Consider the following 23303-nt stretch of genomic DNA (forward strand, 5'->3'; position numbering starts at 1 on the left):
AGGCCTTACGGCCTTAACTCTGCCAGCTAAAATAAATCATTATTATTATTATTATTATTATTATTATTATTATTATTATTATTATTATTATTATTATAACAGGCATTTCCTCCCAAGTGTCATTTATATTTAAATTTCATAACAGGAATATTAGAAAGTAATATTCAACATTTAAACACGAAACTACATCCTGCTTCTGGTATGTATTCTTTCTTTTTTGGGTCGGTTTTGTTTATGGGAATATTTCTTCATGTAAAGAGCAACACATTTCTAAGCACGCAATAGGACTCTACAGTCAGTATTTTTCCCACTATTTGAATGACGGTTTGCAAAAGAGATACGAAATTAATAACGTAATGTTTGGAGCCTACGCAAGCAACTGAATTACAATCATTAAAAGACGAAAAATTCCCGTCGCATGTCATAATTTGAGTATCAATGCGGCTTCCACGCGTGGGTGCAGCTACGAAGGCTTGCGGTAAGTGTGGGGAAGAGAAGTGCCTTATTGTTATTAAATTATACTTTACTTCAAGCCAAAACACAGTACTGTAGCTTGGGTAACCTTTGTTACTCCTTTCATTGAATTTAGATTCGAATAAGCAGATAATTAGGTAATCCATGGCGAATCCTCGGTCCTTTCTTACAAAATATAATCTCGTTATCACATTCCACTAACGCCGGGGAGTTGATACAGCGTCGTTAAATGATTTAAAATAAGACAGCAGTGTTGTATTACCTAGAATAAATTTGAACAGAACTTTTTCCAAAATGGTTGAAAGTATAATATAAAACAATTTAAATAAAAAATAGTTGAAAGTACAATATAAAACAATTTAACTAAAAAAGTTGAAAGTACAATATAAAATAATTTAAGTAAAAAAAGTTTAAAAGACAGTATAAAATAATTTAAATTAAAAAAAATATTTTAAAGTACAATATAAAACGATTTAAGTAAAAAAATAGTTCAAAATACAATATAAAATAATTTGAAAGTACAATATAAGTAAAAATAGTCAAGGTACAATATAAAATAATTTAAGTAAAAGAAAAGTTGAAAGTACAACATAAAACAATTTAAGTAAAGAAATAGTTGAAAGTGCAATGAAAATAATTTAAGTAAAAAAATAGTTGAAAGTAAATATAAAACAATTTAAGTAAAAGAATAGTTGAAAGTAAATATAAAACAATTTAAGTAAAAATATTTGAAAGTACAATATACAATTTAAGTAAAAATATAGTTCAAAGTACAATATAAAATAATTTGAAAGTACAATATAAAACAGTTTAAGTAAAAATAGTTGAAAGTACAATATAAAACAATTTAAGTAAAAAAGTTGAAATTACAGTATAAAACAATTTAAATAAAAGAATAGTTTAAAATACAGTATAAACTAATTTAAATAAAAATAGTTGAAAGTAGAATATAAAACAATTTAAGTAAAAAAAGTTGAAATTACAGTATAAAATAATTTAAGTAATAAAATAGTTTAAAATGCAGTATAAAAGAATTTAAATAAAAAATATTTGAAAGAATAATATAAAACAATTTAAGTAAAATAACAGTTCATAATACAATATAAAATAATTTGAAAGTACAACATAAAATAATTTAAGTAAAAATAGTTGAAAGTACAATATAAAGTAATTTAAGTAAAAGAATAGTTGAAAGTACAACATAAAACAATTTAAGTAAAAAAATAGTTGAAAGTACAATAACAAATATTTAAGTAAAAAAATTGCTGAAAGTAAATATAAAACAATTTAAGTAAAAGAATAGTTGAAAGTGCAATATAAAATAATTTAAGTAAAAGAATAGTTGAAAGTACAACATAAAACAATTTAAGTAAAAAAAGTTGAAAGTACAATGTAAAACACTTTAAATAAAAATAGTTGAAAGTACAGTATGAAAAAATTCAAGTAAAAAATTAGTTGAAAGTACAATATAAAACAGTTTAAATAAGAAGTAGTTGAAAGTACAATATAAAATAATTTAAGTAAAAAAAAGTTGAAAGTACAATATAAAACAATTTAAATAAAAAAGTTGAAAGTACAATATAAGTAAGAAAACAGTTGAAAGTACAATATAAAAGATTTCAAATAAAAAATATTTGAAAGTACAATAAAAAATAATTTAAATAAAAAATAGTTGAAAGTACAATATAAAACAATTTAAGTAAAATAAGTTGAAAGTACAATATAAAACAATTTAAGTAAAATAAGTTGAAAGTACAATATAAAACAATTTAAGTAAAATAAGTTGAAAGTACAATATAAAACAATTTAAGTAAAATAAGTTGAAAGTACAATATAAAACAATTTAAGTAAAATAAGTTGAAAGTACAATATAAAACAATTTAAGTAAAATAAGTTGAAAGTACAATATAAAACAATTTAAGTAAAATAAGTTGAAAGTACAATATAAAACAATTTAAGTAAAATAAGTTGAAAGTACAATATAAAACAATTTAAGTAAAATAAGTTGAAAGTACAATATAAAACAATTTAAGTAAAATAAGTTGAAAGTACAATATGAAACAATTCAAAACATGTCTAAAGTTAAGAAGCCTTGGTCTGAAGATGAAAAATTGAAGTGAGATGAAGTTACCTGACGTGTTTGAGGCTTTAAAGGTGGATGTTGTCAAATGTGTAAGACAAATAATAAAATAGCATGTGTCTTAGTGATATTTTTAATAGTTAAGCCTGTTTCGGAACGCTTCGCTTTTTCTGTCCACGGAGAAATTTACAACTAAAGGATTTTACTGAATCTCCTAGGAAACAGATCCTTCTCGATCAACCGTTATGTCAAGATAGCTGGTGTAAACATATCATTTAACAAGCATACTGTAAGTACAGGTATATATTTAAGAAATGTATTTCAAGCTAACATAGACACTGAGTTTTTATTTTTGATAGATGTTTTCAGCGGTGTGTTGTGAAGGAAAACTGACGCCTTGCAGACTTACATTTTTAGAGATAAATGGACAACTATCACCACGCATGTTGTAATCGCAACTTAGTCGTTTGGACGCCTACTTATTGTTATCTTGAGTTTCTCATGGCAAGATGGCCCTGGCACTGAATGAAGTAGTGTGAACTTGGAAAAGGCTTTTGACAGAGTGGATTTTAATAAAATTATGGGGATCCTGAACAAAACTGATGTGAATTGCAAAGAGATGATACTATTAGGTACTAAACTTTACATGAAAGAGCGCGTCAAAATCAGTATAGGGGCAGAAATGCCAAAGGAATTTGGAATAAGGGGAGGGATACGACAAGGTTACCCTTTATCGTCTACCTTGTTCACTATATACTTGAAGGATTTAGTGAAGAACTTTTTTCAGAACATGGGAGGGGTGATAGTAGGAGGAAAAAGACTAATGTGCGTAAGATTTGCTGCTGATATAGCAGAAGAGGAGCGTATACTAAGAGATATGTTACTGGAGTTAAATGACAGCTGTGAGAAGTATGGGATGAAGATAAATACAAACAAGATATAGGCCATGGTTACTGGAAGAAAAATAAATAAGGTAAACCTGCGAATTCTAAATGAGGCAGTAGAGCAACTGGACAGCTTCAAATAACTGAGGTGTACTATAAGCAATGGATAAAGGGAAGAGAACTTATTAAATTGTATCCATGTTAATTTTTAGATTTGTCTGAGAAGTACAGTATAAGTGCATTATAAAAATGTAAGTTTTAATTTTAGTGCTCATTTTTCACAAGTTTGTTTTTTTTTTTATTGAAAAGGAATACTTTCTCAACTTTTTTTTATAGAAAAGTGAAATTTTCAAGTATAGGCCTATTTATTTAGTAGCTTTACAAGTACTGAGACAATGTTTTCGCAAATCTAATATACCGTAAATAAGTATTACCGAAGATAGTGTATTACAAATTTTGAAAATATTCGCATGGAAAATGTTTGTAAGGAAATGAATTAACAAAGCAACTACTGTTACATCATAAGCAAAAGATACGTGCCCATGTGTTGTAAAAATGTCAGCTCTATAGCTTCAGCAGGTTTCAAGAAAACAATTTAATATTCTGACGATAGGAAGTTGCGCACCAATATTACCTTAAAAGCATAATGCGATAAGAGTTTTGTTATGTAATATTAGTTACACTTAAAACATATACAGTACTTAGATAACTTTGCTGAGTACTATAATATTGTTTTGATTAGTTTATTGACTACTTTTATAAGGCTAAAGATACCACTAATATCAATTCCAACTTATTATGTCATACTCAGCTTTTTTTTTTTTGATATCACTTTCTTAATGAATGATCTTTCATCGACTTAGTATAATCGTACTGCTATGGAATTTATGTGAATATTCCTTCTTAACTCTTTATTATGTTATTAACATTTAAAACACAACAGCAATATTAAGAAATTGGTGTTAGTAATTTTGTATTACAGACAATATAGATAATATCAAACATAAAAAAGCCATATAAAAATAACGACGTTTCGTTTGAAGTTTGTGCACCACTGTTTTCTTAATCCAACAGGCTGCTCATTCCTCCTTCCATACCTAGCGCTTGATGTCCGCGCACGACGTCAAAGTCAGAGAAATGTTCTTGCTTTGACATCACTGCACTACACCCTTTCCGCAGACATTTTGTGGCAATAATATCTCCTGAAAGATTTTTTTCCTATTTTAACTTTCGATATCGAGCCACTACACATATTCAGTCTTACTAATAAACAGTGTATATGCAGAGTTGAGACAGAAAACGTTACTAATAAACCGTAAATAAGCTATGGACGTATAAACAGGCTGTAACTATACAATGGGAATTGCTTTGCAGTAATATAGACGAAAACCCTTGTTTAAGCATTGTATATAGAGAAAAAATGGCCGCCTCTCTAACAGCTGTTCGTATCGACTGTAACCACAGAAGAACTAACCAAAGATCATAGAATTATTAGAATAATATTGCTGTAGCTTGTACTCTTTGACCAAAATGTAGTGTGGTAATCGATTAGAGCCAGTTGTACTATCGATATTTAACACGCCACACTAGAGCGCTCTACCGGATGCAATAGAGAATCTCAGATATTCTACAGAGTGTAACAAAAGTTTCTGGTACAGTGAAAATTTTAGTTTTTTTTTTTTCCAAATATTTGATGGTAAATATCACATTTTCAGCCAAATTAATAATTAACTATTGCGTCACACCACAATCAAGACGTAGTACCAACTCCTACACCATATAATTTGGCCACGGTTTCTGAGAAAATGGAAATCAACAAGAGAATAATTTTAACATACTGTTACAGAAACTTTTGTTACACTCTGTATTACCTTTCGTAACGAAGTAATGACGAAACTGTGACGTAGCTGTGTAACAGTTGTACTGTTATACACGACGTATGTAGTGATTATTAGTAAGGAATTTACACACGACGTATAAACGAGCTACTCATTGTATAAGACAGTTAAAGGTCTGTATATAGGGTTTTTATTAGTAAGGCCGATTTTGTATTGTAGTTATTAAGACCTTGTTGATTTTTTCATGTTCTAATACATTCCATAATTTTGCCAATGGAACACTATCAAATGCTTTTTCTAAGTCGACAAATTAATTAAAAATGAGGACATAATTTGGGACGGAATGCTCTAGAAGTGCAATCCTTGAAATATGTAGATTACGATGGTTTGTTTATAATTTAGACCTTAACTATTAGAGGATTATTCGAGGTGGTTATCGCAAGCTGTCATTTTATGAGTAGTAGTTCTTGTGCCAATTCAGAGAACTACGACCTGAAATGAGACCAGAGCAAGTAACGTGTTTTTTGCCAACATTGAAACAATTATAGTGCAATATTCTGTCGACGAGGTCACGACAATTAGCAACTTTATATGGCTAAGAACGGGAGCAAATATATTAGATGGAAAACCGTCATTAAAATTTAATACTTTAACACGAGACTGATGTACAACTTAAGTGCTATCATAATATTTGTCGCTGTTTTGTCCACACAATAGTTATTAATCCTGTGATGAAATTTCTAAAAAGCTCTCCATACGGCAGAAACGTGCAGTGTATAATTGCGGCGCGTGCAAATTGCTTGTCGGAGCATTATTACGCGTGCTTGTAGGAACACGATGGCAGGGGCGTGACTGGATTAACAATGAAAGCAATTTCGTACTCCCAGCCGGTGCCGAGAGCGAAAGGGAACTCGCTGCAAGCCCGCCCATCTCCCGCGAGTTGTAACAATGCGCATTGCAATGAGCGAATTTCACGTTGACTGCAGAGACGGTTTCAATCCGGAGATGAAGGCGGAACGATGTTTTCTCTTGTTATATTCACCTTAATAGGATTTTCTTCCGAAGCAGGTCATCACGATCTACATCATCAACAGGGAATAGTAATTAACATCATCATAATCATTACAATCAACGGAACATCAAGCTTTTCAACCAGTGTTGCCAACTGTATTCTTAAAAACCCCCTATGAAACAGTACAGAAACCGCTAAATTGCTACATTGTCAATGAAAAGTGCAATTGAGGACCGTTTTTGCAAAATTGAGATTTTGATGGATTCAATTAACATAAGGTAGGCCTCTACATGATGGTAAAGGCGTCTTAGTAAAATTGGATTATTTCTCTTCATTGTAGTGTGTCAAAGTGTGATCGTTTTTTTTCAAAACTTGCTTTCTGCTATAAGTGAGAGTTATAGCAAAACTTGCTAACTATAGTGTTTTGTCTCTCCTGTAAAATTTAGTTTTCTCAGTTAGCAAGTTTTGCAAAAACGGTCCTCAATTCTTTTCGCTCTGTGAGTGCTAAAAAAACACTAAATTCCTGTAGGGTAAGGCAGTGGTTCCCAACCGTTGAGTCGTGCAGCCCCATGGAGTGTGTCGCGAAATTTTGGAATTGAAAAATAAATTTTATTCCATCCAGAAAGTCTCTTTACAACGCATTTTTTATTTACAACGAAGTCTTTGATATGGTACATTTTATTTTGAGACAGACTTTACCAATGAAACGTGAACACCTGCAACAATGCTTAGTAATTCGTTTACTTTCCTTACTTATAGTCCCGTCGCTCTAATTTCCGGTAGCCAATCGCGTTGCGCGTCGGCTACATTTAAACGTGTGCGTCTTGTGATTCGCTAATTCATTTCTTAAAGCTCGATAAATACTTAATATAATCGCCCGCCATTTTAGCTCTTTCGTTGGCGTTCGCAGAAAGCACACGAAGACGTTATTTGCCGCTCAATTATTTGCTGAATTACATTGCGTTTGATTTATTATCATAGGAGCTACGACGTGATAATGTTTAACGGTGTGGCAAATAGATTCCTCGTATGGTAGCTCGGCAACGTAAGAACAAAAATGGCGAACGATACTACCTACCTAGACTTTATAGAGCCTTCACTTCCTACGACGTAAGCAAAGAGGCGGAGTCACGCCGGAAATAACAGCGTCGGAACTATAGTAATAAATACAGCAGGCTGTAGAGTTTAGAATCGTCGGAACATATTGGTCAGTTTGAGTATGATAGTGTGACTATTTTATGAAAATTCCTTTTTTTTTTTTTTTTAGCTTTTATCATGGACAAATTTTTTATTCGAAATCAAGCTCTGGGTTAGAATTAGATAACAGCAGTGCTAATTCAAATAATGTGCGCGAAAATTCCCTTCAGGGTTGACAAAAACGTATTGAGTTTCGTAAATATAGTGATGAATACTTGCAATATGGTTTTACGTGGCGTGGAGATGAATATAAACGAAATCTCGAGTGTTTTATATACGGAAATGTTTTGTCAGATCAGTTGATGGTGCCGAATAAACTAAAAAGACATTTATAACTGCCCTTTTCAACGTCATACTTGTGTGAATCACCTTTGCTACCATGAAAATAGTGAACTCTAAACAAAGTAACAGACTGCTGCATATTGAAGATGATTTACGTGTCCTGTGAACCATAAGGCCACGTATAGATAAATTCTGTGCAACCCACCAAGCGCAGACTTCACATTAATTTAAATAGGTCAGTTTTCAAAAACGACCATAAAAATCTTTTATCGGATATCCAGCATAGATAGATTGTGATTTTTGACATATACTACGTTTGTATTTTTCTAATTCCACTCAAGCTGCTTTTTTGTTTTATAGAATCTTCGATTGCCTGTTAACATCGATCTACCTACAACAGTGGATATCCAATATTACATAGAAGTTTCAGTGCTATTTTCCTGGCGGAACGCGCTGGAACGGCGTTCTGGTACTTTTTTCTTGCATTTTTCATCGTGGAACCGAAATATGTGTGAATAACTATGTCTTTAATTTAATTTTTCTTTGAATTCCGCTTAGACCTTGAAAGTCGTAGTTGGACGAAAAGGAGGATAAAAACGACAAAATTCCCATGCAGTGAACAGTAATCATCTCCCTTACGCTATAAAATATTCTACACAGAGTTCCACCACCTTAGTATTTAGTAGTATTTATTTATTTAACCTGGTAGAGATAAGGCCGTCAGGCCTTCTCTGCCCCTCTACCAGGAGATTCCAACTACAATATCAACAATAAAATTACAATTAGTATTAGATTTACAATTACAATTACAAATAACATTACAATTAGTATTAAATTTACAATTAGAATAAAATCAAAGTACGAAAAGATTACCTGAATAATTAAAGCTAGATAATTTATCATAGAGAAACAACGAATATTTTATATTTACTGAATTACAAATTAAATCTAGAATAACAAAATTTTATAGTGATGAAATTACTGAATATTGAAATATTTTGTGATAGATTAAAGAAACTATTTACAAGTAATCAATTACTGACCAAGTGCCTAGTAAGTTTTCGTTTGAATTCAATTTTATTTCGACAGTCCCTGATGCTAGCAGGTAGCGAATTCCAGAGTCTTGGCAGGGCTATTGTGAAAGAAGATGAGTATGAGGAGGTGCGATGGGATGGTATTGTTAGTATTGTTTCATGACGAGAGCGTGTGTTGAGATTATGGTGGGAAGAAAGGTAAGTGAAGCGAGACGACAGGTACGAAGGAATAGAAGAGTTCAAGGTTTCGAAGAGAAAGAGAAGTGAATGTAAATTTCTTTTCTTATCTAGTTTAAGCCAACCTATTGCTTCCAGGGATGGGGTAATATGATCATATTTACGAACATTGCTTACAAAACGTACACACAAATTATGAGCACGTTGAAGTTTCATTTTGTTGTCGCTGGAGAGGTCAGTCAGTAAAATGTCCGCATAGTCGAAATAGGGAAATGCAAGTGTCTGCACAAGGGACTTTTTTAAGCAAGAGGGAAGATGAACATTTATCCTTTTTAGCACATGGATAATAGAATATACTTTTCTGCAGGTTTCTGTGATTTGCATGTCCCAGTTTAGATTATTATCCATGTGAATGCCAAGATTTTTTACTGAAGAACTGAAAGGGATATGCACTGTACTTACTTTAACAGGGGAAATGTCGAGGTGTTTTACAGCGTCGGTTTGCCGTTTGTGTCCTTTTCCTCCACAAGAAAATCACTGGTTGTTATTATTATTATTATTATTATTATTATTATTATTATTATTATTAGACTCTTATTATTATAATTATTATTATTAGACTATTATTATTATTATTATTATTATTATTATTATTATTATTATCATTATTAAAAACAAATATGTGTGTCGCGATATCGTGGACGTTTAGTAAAGTGTGTCGTCAGTCAAAAAATATTGGGAACCAGTGGTCTCTGGTGTCGAACTTTTGAATAACCTTACTTGAAGACTCAACAACGGCCTTTCATTTTGACACGGAATGAAAATTCTTTGGTAATGCAATATTAATCACAGTACAGGGATGTGTACAACAGAAATGCGTCACATAATAATATGTTGCAGCTGTTGATTAATCATCTAGGAAGCGTAGTGTGTTCTAGGTCCGTTACGCTAAGATAATGTAGGCCTATTAGTGAAGTCATGAACCAAGTAGTCCAAGCGGCTTGGCAGACCAGAAGTGCTGTCACTGACCATCCCAAGTGACAAAGTGGCTCGCATGACTGTCCCCTCTCTTGAGGTGTTGTGCGTGACGCGAACCTGGGAGTTTTTAGCTGCTAATTAACGATTGTAGCCCACAGGATGCTCTGAAATGCCCATCTAAACGATGCCTCACACGAAACTTCATCTCTTCTTCTGGATTTTGCATTCTTTGTCACTTGGAACCAGAATGGTCGACCGAATCTTAGCTTTATCATCGTTTTCAAGCTAATTTCTCTATATGAAGGGAGACTTCAATGAAAATCATGAAAATTTTCCAAAAAAAACAATATATATATATATATATATATATATATATATATATATATATATATATATATTGGTTATTTCACTTCTTTCGATTGTATATTTTAATACCCCAAATGGATTTAGTTCAGTTTTGATTACAAATATGTTTAATTTTTAATTAAGAATGTAAGGGGGTGTGGCATTTAAAGAGCTGTCAAAATTATTTCTTCATCAAAGAATTCCTTTTTAAAAATATCCCATTACAAATCTAGTAACTTTTTGTTCTAAAGTTTGCTCCCTGAAGTTAATAGCCTATATGAATGTAGCGGAGGAGAATTTCAATTTACATAAATATTCATTTTAGTTTCAAATCCATTTTTCTGTAAGTTTATTCTTCTTGATTCAACACCAACTTTTTTATGCCAAATATTAATCTGGATGAAATTGTTACTGCAAGTATGTATGAGGCAGCTGCATGTTTCTATGCACTTATTTTCTGAGAAATGCTGCTACCTTATTTTACTAATATTTTTTTTCATGTGTTATAGAAAAAAAAAATTATTTTGTTTTTTTTTTTAATTTCAAAGGATTGTTTGAAAGTGAATAAAAGAGATATTTCATAAAATGAATGCATAGAAATGTTTCTCTATGTTTTGTGAATGTAACCAAAAAAGGAAGCTTCGCTCGTGGATTTATCGGCAAATCTCAGACCTCTTGTGATATTATAGATAATTTGACGGGTACTTAATTTTGTTGTTGTAGTAATATATTAATAATATGTATTCGTAATTCTTTTTAATATTTAAAACTTTGAAATCTTTATATTATGTGAGATTTATTGGAAAATCTAAATGCTTATTCAAACAAATTTTGATTTTTCTTTCATTAAGTTGATTCAAGAAGAGCAGAACAAATTTTTTGACACCTTCCCAGCCTATTATTCCATATTGAATAACAGACTGGACCACTGCCTGCTGGATCACACCCTATGGCTGTTTACACTGCCTGCCCAATCAACGGTTATGCGCGAGTAGCCACTAGGTGGCAGGTAGTGACTTCCCATATACTGATAATGTTAATAGCGATGGGTACTGCCTGCCACCTAGCGGCAAAATAACTTTGATGACCAAGCAGTTCATGCAGCTATAGGATGCGATCCAGCAGGCAGTGAACTGGACTAAATCTAAATGAACAGACGGTATTACATTATACCTACATGTAAGGAGGGATCGTAATTGTTAAAGTTTACACGAGTATATTAATTTTCTTAATTTAGAGCAAAGATAATCTGTATGTTCTTCACAAACTAAATTTTGGTCCATTGTAATGCCTAAATACAGAATGGGTTAAAAGTCACTTTCACCAAACACTTCTTTACAATTAATTAAATTCAATTTACATTTTACTACACATACCTTTAATGACTTCACTCAAAATGGAGGCACTATTTCTCGATACACAATTCACAACGTTTAGACACTGATTTACGGATGAAAGAACATAACTTACGATTTTCACGAATGATGATGCTCCATTCTGTTGCCATATCAGCTGCATATCGGCAAAACGAGGGTTGTTTTCAAGTTAGAAATAATCATCTCTTAATACCTGAAGATACCGGTCGCTGGTAACCGTTTCTTCTAAAAAGAATGGCCACCCCAAACAGTCGCACCAGGAGCATTTAATTCTTTTGAGATAATTTCATGATAACAATGAAAAGACACGACATCGGAAAAACAGTTGACGCACCAACATGGTTGCCAACCCATCACTTACTACTCCAGCTATTCTTTTATTCCAGTTATGACATCTGTATAGCCTATAATATGTACAAGTAAGAAACCTAAGAATGAATATTCAGGAAAGCAATTTTTTCCGCTCCTTGTATTTCATCTGTTCACATGTGAGAATTTTAGGACTTAAGGGGAGGGGATGGTATTTTTTGGTGAAAAATGAGTAAATTAAAAAAAAAATTCTTTAAAATACTCTGTGATATGTGTGGAATGCATAGCATAACATTTTGTGGGTATTTGTGCCCTTATCGGATGTTGAGTCGCCATTTTTAAACTTCCTGCGGTGTGGATTTTTAAATCACTCGCCCACTTTTATTGTTGTTTCCGGTAAATTAAATTTAAAAAAAAATCTTTAAAATACCCTTTGATATGTGTGGAATGCATTGCATAACATTTTGTGGGTATTTGTGCACTTTGTGCCCTTATCGGATGTTGAGACGTCATTTTTAAATTTCCTGCCCTATGGACTTTTAAATCACACGCCCGCTTTTATCGGTTTCCAGTAACTTCATTTTTTTTTTTTGATACATTGCCAGACAAAAATGGATATAATTTCTGAACTATTAAAGAAACATGCATGAAATTTAGAATTCTTTAGACTATTAGGAAACTTTTCTCTGCAACAGAATTTTGTTAATTGATTTCATTTTAAAAATACGTCCGTTTGTTTGCAAGAAAGGATATCAGAAAATTGTTATTAAATTTTAATTGTATATTTTGCAAACGTAGGGACTAATATAAAAATTCTGTTACAGACAGTTTGTAGAACATGCTTTTGCAAATACATTGCAAAAAACTGTTTGAATCTATCTTTAAAAACGGTTTAGATATATCGGTTTTAGTACAATCCTGTATTGGGTATATTTTTTTCAAATTTGTGCCCCCAAAAATTGTTTTATTTATATTTGTATTTGGTTGAGTTGCCACAGTTATGAGCTCTCTACATACAAAGAATTATTATTTTACACCAAATAGAAAAAAGTTTTAAAAAATACCATCCTCTCCCCTTAAGCAATTATTAATTTTTAATAACTTCCTCCATGTGAAGTTATTTTCATATGGAGGAGGTCATATTTTATTTCAATATAAAAGTATAATGACTTTTTTGTTAATATTAAGAGACCACCAATAAAGGCCTTAGATCGCGAAGCTATTGATATTGGAAATGTTCACACATTCGTTCTTACCTGAACAAGAAGTAGAAACACGTGCCATGCCAATAACATACTTCAGGTACAGTTGTTTTAGATTTACCGTCTCGTGTCCACTTAGCAAGCTCAGAACACTAGGTGTACTATATTAAAGGAGTTGAAGTTAACACAGGGGATAGTGTAATTACAGCGGAAAAAGACTAAATAATATTTCACATGGAAAACACAAGTCAAATTTCTCTACAGAAAGCAGGAAAACACAAACAAGTAATACGTTTCATGTTGACAGTCACGTTATCAACTAATAGTTTCAGTCATAAGCCGGGAAATTTCAGTTTATAGCCAAACAACATAGCTAAGCTGTATAAACCGCTTAACGTGTGATTTAAGCGAAAGCGCAAGTGAAAATATTATGGAAATAATACCAGTAAAATAAAACAAATCATAAATAATAGTTACGCAATTTTAAAAAAGTTTTTTTTAACGTTCAAAAGCTTAACGAAGCATCAAATTTCATTATCTATACTATTAATAAATCTGTAGCCGAAATTTTTCTGGTAATTTTTTATTTTCCAAAAATAATTGGTCCTAACATATATAATTAACCACCCTGAAACCGATAATCGCTTTTTTGAAATTTTTGTTTGTATGTCTGTCCGTATGTTTGTTACCTTTTCACGCGATAATGGCTGAACGGATTTCGATGAAAATTGGAATATAAATTAAGTTCGTTGTAACTTAGATTTTAGGCTATATGGCATTCAAAATACATTCTTAAAAGGGGGGTTATAAGGGGGCCTGAATTAAATAAATCGAAATATCTCGCTTATAATTGATTTTTGTGAAAAATGTTACATTACAACAGTTTCTTTAAAAATGATTTCTGATAAGTTTTATTTCTTGAAAAATTTTGATAGGACTGATATTTAATGAGATAAATGAGTTTTAAAGTTAAAATAACTGCCGTCTAAGGCCGTGTAATGAATTTAAAAAAGTGACTTCCTCTATAATGGGCCTTGGACATCAACAATCGAAAGCTATGAAAGATAGCCTACAGAGAATGTTTCTGTGTTTGTATGAAGTGATATCGGGAGCTAAATTAACCGATTTGTATAATTAATTATTATTTCACCACTGGAAAGTGTAGTTTCTCTAGATGGACATAATGCTATAATATTATTACAGTAACTTCTGATATAATATAATGTAATGTAATATAATATAATATAATATAATATGTAATATTATATAATATAATTTAAGTTATTTGAAGGGTTCACAACCATAGTGGGCCAAGCGCCATTTACTGAATACGTAGAAAACAAGGGTTAAAATTAAGTTATTACCATAATTCAATGGAAACCTATAACAAGTAAAATAAAATATACACATTAAATCTAAATAATGTCAATCTTCATTAAACTATGGTTGCATGTAATAAAAATTAAGAAACATTTTAAAGGAATTGTCATTGCACCAAATGAGTGTCTCTGGACCAAAATGATCGCATTTTAATTATTTTGATGCAATTTAAATTAAGTAACATATTAAACGATTTATCCTTCTATCAAACACGAATGCTCCCTGGATCAAATGTCCTATTTTAATTATGTAATTACTTTATATTTATTTCTAACGGGTGCAGCGGAGCGCACGGATACGGCTAGTCTATACTAATAATAAATCTGTAGCCGAAATTTTTCTGGTAATTTTCGATTTTCCAAAAATAATTGGTCTTAACATATATAATTAACCACCCTGAAACCGAAAATCGCTTTTTTTTATTTTTGTTTGTATGTCTGTCTGTCTGTCTGTCTGTTTGTCTGTATGTTTGTTACCTTTTCACGCGATAATGGCTGAACCGATTTCGATGAAAATTGGAACATAAATTAAGTTCGTTGTAACTTAGATTTTAGGCTATATCACATTCAAAATACTTTATTTAAAAGGGGGGTTATAAGGGGGCCCTAATTAAATAAACCGAAATATCTCGCTTATTATTGATTTTTGTGAAAAATGTTACATAACAAAAGTTTCTTTAAAAATGATTTCCGATAAGTTTTGTTCCAGGCAAAATTTTGATAGGACTGATATTTAAGTCTGTCTGTCTGGATGTTTGTTACCTTTTCACCCGATAATGGCTGAACGGATTTCGATGAAAATTGGAATATAAATTAAGTTCGTTGTAACTTAGATTTTAGGCTATATAGAAAAGTCTCTAATCAGTTAGGCTACATGAACACAAGCCATCTACAACACACAATAGAAACAGGAACTCAACAAGAGTAAAAAAAAGTCCTGCTGATATACCCACACATTCTAAACACGCGACATGACCACAGATGTTAAGACGTGAATAATATAAACTTAACAAAAAAAAAAAGATCCACAGTAAGGTTAACATAAAAATGATCTTCGTACACAATCAACTCTATTAATTTGGAGTGATTTATTAAAGGATGCATTCATGACTAATTAAAAAAAATGTTAAACGAATTATATGTGAACCAAATGAGTGTTGTCTGGACCAAAATGATAGCATTTTAATTATTTAAATATAATTTAAATTAAGTATCATATTAAACGACTTATTCTTCTGTCAAACACGAATGTTCCCTGGACCCAATTTTCTGTTTTAATTATGTAATTACTTTATATTTATTTCTAATAAGTGCAACGGAGCGCACGGGTACAGCTAGTAATGTAATAAACAATTAATATTCATTCACAAATAGGGATGATTTATAAATTCAGGGAGTATAAAGACATAAATAGTTAATTTAATATAGTCATACTTAAAAATCCTTAACTGGGATATTAATTTTTTAATTAATCCAGTTCTTTGTAAACACATATTTAATTACTCCTATATTCATTACAATTTCAAACAACTCATTGGCGTCATATTGATGTGTGAATCGTTTCGACTATCGATTACATTGTTGTCTCGAGACTAGGCCTCATGGAATGAGAAAGCGATTATGAAGTAGTTAACGAGAAGTTTCCGTCTTGTTAAATTTAAGTGCGGGGAGTACGAAGGAAGAAATGAAAATAAATATCAAACTTTTATTTCAAATCGCAAATTCCTTAAAATATCAACCATGCTCACAATAAAAATCACTTCGATCCTGTCACTTTTTAGTAACTTATCTATTGTTTACTGTAAATATCTTGAAATTTATTATCTGATGCATGGCAATACTTTTATTTACGTTTTATAATAAGACAACAATAGGTGGTATTTATTTTGTATTATCTTTCGTGCCAAGAAGGCTACAATTAGAGCTAGTGAATTAAGTAAACTGCATACAGATAAAAAGGACAATTGCTTCGATTATTACAAGTTAAAGGTAGGACAAACCCATAAGCCTATTGTACTAGCTTCAGAGTTGGATTTTTACGTGGGAAGGTAATGGCCGATAAGCTTGCAAATCCTCCTTTCTGTAATAACCAACAATTCAACAAATATCCTTTTGTTCATTACTTCAATAAAAGGTATATTAATTTCTGTTTTGTCAGATCCATGATCATGAGCATTAGAAGGATTAGAAATTAAGTTATAATCATGTATTCACCTCTGAATCAAGGACAGAGGTCTTCTACCTTCTGTAAATACACGACACGTGCTGTCAGCTTGACTTCCATTCACTTTTCTTAGAAAGTCCTCCGCTGGGTACGAACCCGTGCCAAATCTAATAGCAAACCTGAGCTAAGTAGGAGAATGAAATGAATATTATTTCTTAAATGTTGACAAAAGATAACACTGGCAAAGTCATTTCTTTAAAATTGCTGTCAATGATGGACATGTTCAGCGAAATTTTAGATGACTTATCACAGATTAGATATTACTTCTAGCAGAGTATAAATCGGTTGACATCTATTTCTTTCTTTGTTTTTTCCTCATTTATTTATTTATTTATTTATTTAATCACTTATTTATTTGTTTGTTTCTAGTTTATTTATTTATTTCGCTAAACTGGAGAATTCCCACGGCATCTATGAACCGTGCCGTTACGTTTAGCTCCAAGTTTAAGTAAATACACAATCTCGCCAACATAAGAACACGACGTTGGTGTGTGGCGTCGTTGGAGGGAGAAATTTGTTTCTTTTCTTTCTCTCTCTCTCTGCCTCCTTCGTTCTGAACATTTTTTGTTAAATGTTAAGCACAGGAACGCCATTTCGTATTATTTAAGAAACAAGCCAAATAAATTATCTTTGCATAAAAAACAGATGCTCCCTGGACCAAATTATCGTATTTTATAATTGTTTAAATGCAACAGAAGCCAGTAGTCTTGCACTTGACTAATGCAGTGAATTATTTAAGAATATAGTCGCGAATTTTACTACCACCATTTCGATTTGTTTTGTTTGACACGGCTCGGTACGGCCCGGTGACTAGTGGTCAGCGAGTAACGTCGACTATCGACATAGCTCTGCCGTGGGTATTATCCAGTTGTTCAATTTATTTATTTATTCACTTATTTATTTCTTGTTTTTCATTTGTTTACATTTTATTTATTTACTATTTACAGTGTTGTTTCCGACCTCTGATAATGAATTTGAATGACGTCATATGCATCAGGAGTCACACGACAGCTGAACTGTGGCGCGAGGTGACAGACCAGTAGTGAGTGATCTCATAGTCAAAGTGCACGACGACTCACAGCAGAAATTTAATAAAATCGAGCCTTTTTGGGAAGGGTACATTACGATCCTTTTCAATACCAAGTACAGTTAAGTGAAAATAAAAGAAGCCTGCAATAAACGAGGTTCGTTATTTCCAAGAAAGGCATCTTCTGTGTAGTTAATAAGATTGGTAAAACTCGAATGGAATTAATTTGTATCATCTCGTGGGGTGCAGCGACTTGTGACGGGGGTGGATTTGCTTGCTTTTCCACTCTGGAATTAATTCCATCCGAGCTTTGCCAGTCTTGTTAGGTACACACAACATGCCTTTCTTGTAAATAACGAAACCACGTTTTTTGCAGGCTCCTATGATTTTCGCGTAATTGTACTTGGCATCGGAAAGGGTTGTTATGTACCCCTCCCAAAAAGGCTCGATTGTCTTGGGCATTGCTCCTGTGATACACCGTGCACTCTGATTATGAAATCACTCACTACTGGTCTGTCACCTCTCGCCGCAATTCAGCTGTCGGTGTGATTCCTGACGCACATGACGTCGTTCAAATTCGTTATCGGAGATCGGAAACAACCCTGTATTTGTTAGTTAATTTATTTGTTTTACATTTATTTATTTCCTTCTTTTATCTCTTTCTTCTTTCTTCATTTCTTTGTTTTTCTTTCTTTCTTTCTTTCTTTCTTTCTTCTTCTTTAACCACCTCCTTTTATAGCACGCTTTGCTTACTTTTCCAGGGCCAAATCCGGTACATTGGTCTTCGTTAGAAATCCCAATATGTTTATTTGTACATCCCATAAATTTTTATCGTTTCACAGAGGTTTCGGTAAATAAACAAAAGTAATAGCAATACTGAATATCTGATACTGCGACACGTTTAACCGTCGTCCGCTGGTGTTTATTATTCCATTAAAATCCCTAGTTAAGTTACAACATTATTTCAATTTCAAAATATTTTTTATTAGTGAATTTTAATTCAGTCATGCGATGGTAATTTGCTAAATAAGAAGTTGAAAGGAACGTTTTACTTTTATTGTCATTGTTGTCCTCTTGTTATTTCGTATGTACTTGAGCCACTGCCTGCTGGATCGCATCCTATAGTTGCGTAAACTGCCTGCTCAATCAAAGTTATTTCTTTGCAGAAAGAAAAGTTACATTTGTTTTGATCCAATTCCTGCACATTTAAAGGACAAAACTAAACTTATTTCAACCATTTATTATCATAATACATTGCTCTCTTAAAATGACTGAGCATATTGGGGATTAAATCAATGGGTTTTCCAAAACACGCTATGAAATGTTTCGTATAAAACAATTTTTATCTCGAAAAGAAAGCAAAAACGAGCAAAATTGTATTAAATTATTTTGTTTGAAATATTTCAAAGAATAACCGCCTGAAATTAATTTATATATATATATATATGCTATGTCTTTTGTTGTAGTTTATGATATTGACACAGTAATTGTGTGTTCAGTGCAAAAGAGACTAATTATATTCATATGATGAAGGATGAGTGGAACAGAGAAAAATTCTCTCCGGCACCGGGATTTGAATCCGGGTTTTCAGCTCTACGTGCTGACACTCTATGTACTAAGCCACCACAACGGATTCCCATCCCGATGACGGATCGAATCCTCTCAGTTTAAGTTCCACCTCTTGGGTTCCCTCTAGTGGCTTACCCTCATGCATTGCATCATAGATGTATGACAGTGGCACAATGTCCATACATGTGCAGAGGTGCACTCGTTATAAGTTACTAAGTGGCCGGGATCCGACGGAATAAGCGCCGTCTTAAATCACTAAGTGATTATTTTTCGTATATCATATATTATTACGATGTACCGAAGTACATTATGATATTTACGTGCAGAAATTCTGCGTTATCTTATGATGAAGGATGAGTGGAACGGAGAAAAATTCTCTCCGGCACGTAGAGCTGAAAACCCGGGTTCAAATCCCGGTGCCGGAGAGAATTTTTCTCTGTTCCACTCATCCTTCATCATATGATAACGCACAATTTCTGCACGGAAATATCATATGTAGGCCTACTTCGGTACATCGTAATATATAATTATATCCAATTTTATTGCAAAAAGGGTATAGCTCATTATTTGTTTATATTTTACCCCGTCTAAATTTATGATTATAATAAATGATAGAGTGATAAAATGAAAACCCTAGGTATCTAGAATATAATATGAAAAAGAAAAGAAACTCGGTTAAAATTTGATTTTTTTAAATATTTCTTGTTTTCCACAACTTTGTAAAAGCGGACCTACCTCGGAGCCCTTCAATTGAACTTCATGTTGTAGTAACAGTAATATGCGTTACAAGAGCGGTATTTTGATGTTTTCATGTTCGAGGAAAAGATTGAAAAAGCGAAACGTAGTTGAGCTTTTTTAATTTCCGAGAACATGAAAACAAACATACCGCTCGTGTATCGTACATTATTTTGTGCGAAGATCGTTGATTACATACCTGAAAGACTAATTTCTAATTAGTTGCAATGAAATCTCCATTTTGGTTTCTGTTCAATGACGGCAACTTTGGAAAACAAATATATCTATCTTCAACATTGTTGCTATAAAATGTTTTGTGCGAGATCGTGCGTATTTGCTTGTTTTCCGCACAGAACCAATACGCAGTAAGTGTGAAATACCACATTCAGTATTCCCAACGTAACACACACAACAATTTCCCTCTTCTTACCGCTTAAGCGCGACATTCATTTTACTGCTTTAGGCTTTTAACATATTATTTTTAGAGACGTTTAACATAGTAATAATTATAAATTGGAAACTTACCACTGCAATTTCACCTAAATTACAATGTTAATTATAGTTTTTAAATATTTGCAAAAATTAAGTAAAGTGTACTACTCCACGAAACTTAATGCATTCCTGATACGAGTAACATTAAGGAAGCCGTGAAAAAATCAACGAGATTTCAGATGCCGATGTTATTACTGCAATATGTTATATAAATAATATTGTTAAAATATTAAAATGAAAAATAAGTCATTACATAACTTTACCGTTTGTTTTAAGTTCGCATTTATAGACTGGGGGGAAAAAAAGACAGACGTATATCACGGCCTGCTGGAGTATAGTAAACACAGAAAACATTTTAAAGCAACAATGTTGAAGAAAGATATTTTTGTGTTCCGAAGTTGGCGTCATTAAACAGAAACCAACATGGAGATTTCATTGCAACTAATTAGAAATTCGTCTTTCAGGTATATAATAAACGATCTTCGCAAAAAATAATGTACGATACACGAGCGGTATGTTTGTTTTCATGTTCTCGGAAATTAAAAAAAGCTCAACTGCGTTTCGCTTTTTCAATCTTTTCCTCGAACATGAAAACGTCAACATACCGCTCTTGTAACGTATATTACTATTCTGTGTTTACTATACTCCAGCAGGCCGTGATATACGTCTGTCTTTTTTTTTTCCCCAGTCTATAAATGCGAACTTAAAACAAACGGTAAGGTTATGTAATGATTTATTTTTCATTTTAATATTTTAACAATATTATTTATATAACATATTGCAGTAATAACATCGGCATCTGGAATGCTGTTGATTTTTTCACGGCTTCCTTAATGTTACTTGCATTACAAATGCAGTAACTTTTGTGCTGTTGTAGAGTTTACTTAATTTTTGCAAATATTTAAAAACAATAATTAACAGTGCAATTTAGGTGAAATTGCAGTGGTAAGTTTCCAATTTATAATTATTACTACGTTAAACGTCTCTAAAAATAATATGTTAAAAGCCTAAAGCAGTAAAATGAATGTGGCGCTTAAGCGGTAAGAAGAGGGAAATTGTTATGTGTGTTAGGTTGGGAATACTGAATGTGGTATTTCACACTTACCGCGTATTGGTTTTGTGCGGAAAGCAAGCAAATACGCACGATCTCGCACAAATTAATTTTTTGCCTTGTGAAATTTGATATATCACCATAGCATATTTTTCGGTAAATCAACGGATATTTTTTTGTGGAGACATTTCCTGAAACCGGGCTCATAGTACAACACAGTCACAAAGAAAATTCAAAACTAGTTTCTCAATTTGCAAGATATAGAAGGAATCTGAAATGAGAACACAATTATTAAATGAGTAAACAGTGTTGATGACAATGCTGTATCATCATGTGACGGCAGTATAGCATGTTCTGTTCGAACATTGAACGAGTGCAAACTGCACTGACAAGAAGTCGGATCCGCTTAGCAATGAACCAAGTCACTGACATTGAATGCTCTCGGTTATCTAGAGTCGGTGGAATGTGTGATAGTTGTAGAGATGAAGCCCAGGATTTGCATCGGATTATCTTCTGGGATTTGCCTTACATTGGGGGGAAAACCTCGGGTAATCAATCAGTTCAAGAGGGATTCAAACCAGCCTTACTTCAGTTGGGTTATGAGTCCATCTCGCTATATCCCGACTAATCCGATGGGTATTGTTTCAATTAAATACATCTCTCTCACAGAATGAACAAGTCATAGTTCATTGTATCATAAAAATATGTTTAAACACGTGTAATTTAACAATAAATTTATATACAGTGTGTCGACAGAAACATTCCGTGACTATAAATTGCCGTAATTTTGTAAATATGCATATTACGAAATTCATACCTATGCCATTAAAAAGAACGGCTCGAAGAATTTCAGGGAATTTGTAATAGTAATTGTTGGCAAAAAAATAGTAGATGGCATCATAAGAAAAAAAAATAATAAAAAAGACGCTGTTCCCTCTCTGTCGCTTGTTGTGGCCAGTGTTGCCAATTCAGCTGTTTTCTCGCTAGATCTAGCGTTTTTCATTGTTAGTTTAGCGGGTAAAATTTATGAAATATAGGGATTTTGCGGTCTTTTTTAACACCCACAGCGGTAAAATAATCTTATTTTACATTGACAATATAGTAATTTAGCGGTTTCTGCTCTGTACCTTAGCGGGTTTCTAAGAATCGAGTTGGCAACAATGATTGTGGCGTTGTTGGATAGAAGCAAATGGTGTTAAATGTTGTGAATTTGCATTTCAACTCGGTGTGAATTATGCAGAATTAAGACTTCTGGCGAACCCACGGGAACGTAATTAGTATGTATTGGAATACCATAGCACACGGAGTGTAGTGAGCGTTTCAACATGCTACACGTACTGATAAAACGATTCTGAGGTGGTATTAACATTAAAAACGGAAAGAAAATCCTTCTACCCGTAATTAGGCTACGTGAAATGTTCAAGTGGTGGGTGGTTGTGTGATTGTAAGGGTTTGGATGTTTGTAGGATGTAACGTATTATGATATGGATGAAATTAGGTCTATGGTTCACAGTATACGAATAAAATGAGTGGGGGAGAGAGAGAGAAAGCGAGAGCGAGATAGAAGGGAGAAAGAGATACGAAATACGAGAAAAGGGAAATAAATCTCTAGTAAAGAAGTGTTTTTTTTTTTTCATG

At 32.6% G+C, this 23303-nt stretch overlaps 1 protein-coding gene and 1 long non-coding RNA gene across 4 annotated transcripts in view; one reads left to right on the forward strand and one right to left on the reverse strand.

Annotated features, from left to right (window-relative positions):
• The window catches only part of LOC138716310 (UNC93-like protein), a 298280-nt gene that overhangs the window by 224571 nt on the left and 50406 nt on the right, over positions 1–23303 (reverse strand). Inside the window, exon 1 of one of the 3 annotated variants that reach the window (XM_069849256.1) lies at positions 13243–13285. The exons of the other annotated variants lie outside the window; for them this stretch is intronic. Within the exon in view, the coding sequence (XP_069705357.1) occupies positions 13243–13270 (28 nt within the window). The 5' untranslated portion in view covers positions 13271–13285. Of the gene's footprint in view, positions 1–13242; positions 13286–23303 lie in introns of those variants that run through there. 3 annotated transcript variants of the gene reach the window in all.
• Positions 1–23303, forward strand: part of LOC138716311 (uncharacterized) — a 417126-nt gene that overhangs the window by 171275 nt on the left and 222548 nt on the right. The window lies entirely within an intron of this gene.

Source organism: Periplaneta americana, chromosome 16, assembly GCF_040183065.1.
Source record: "Periplaneta americana isolate PAMFEO1 chromosome 16, P.americana_PAMFEO1_priV1, whole genome shotgun sequence".
Classification (NCBI taxonomy): Eukaryota; Metazoa; Arthropoda; class Insecta; order Blattodea; family Blattidae; genus Periplaneta; species Periplaneta americana.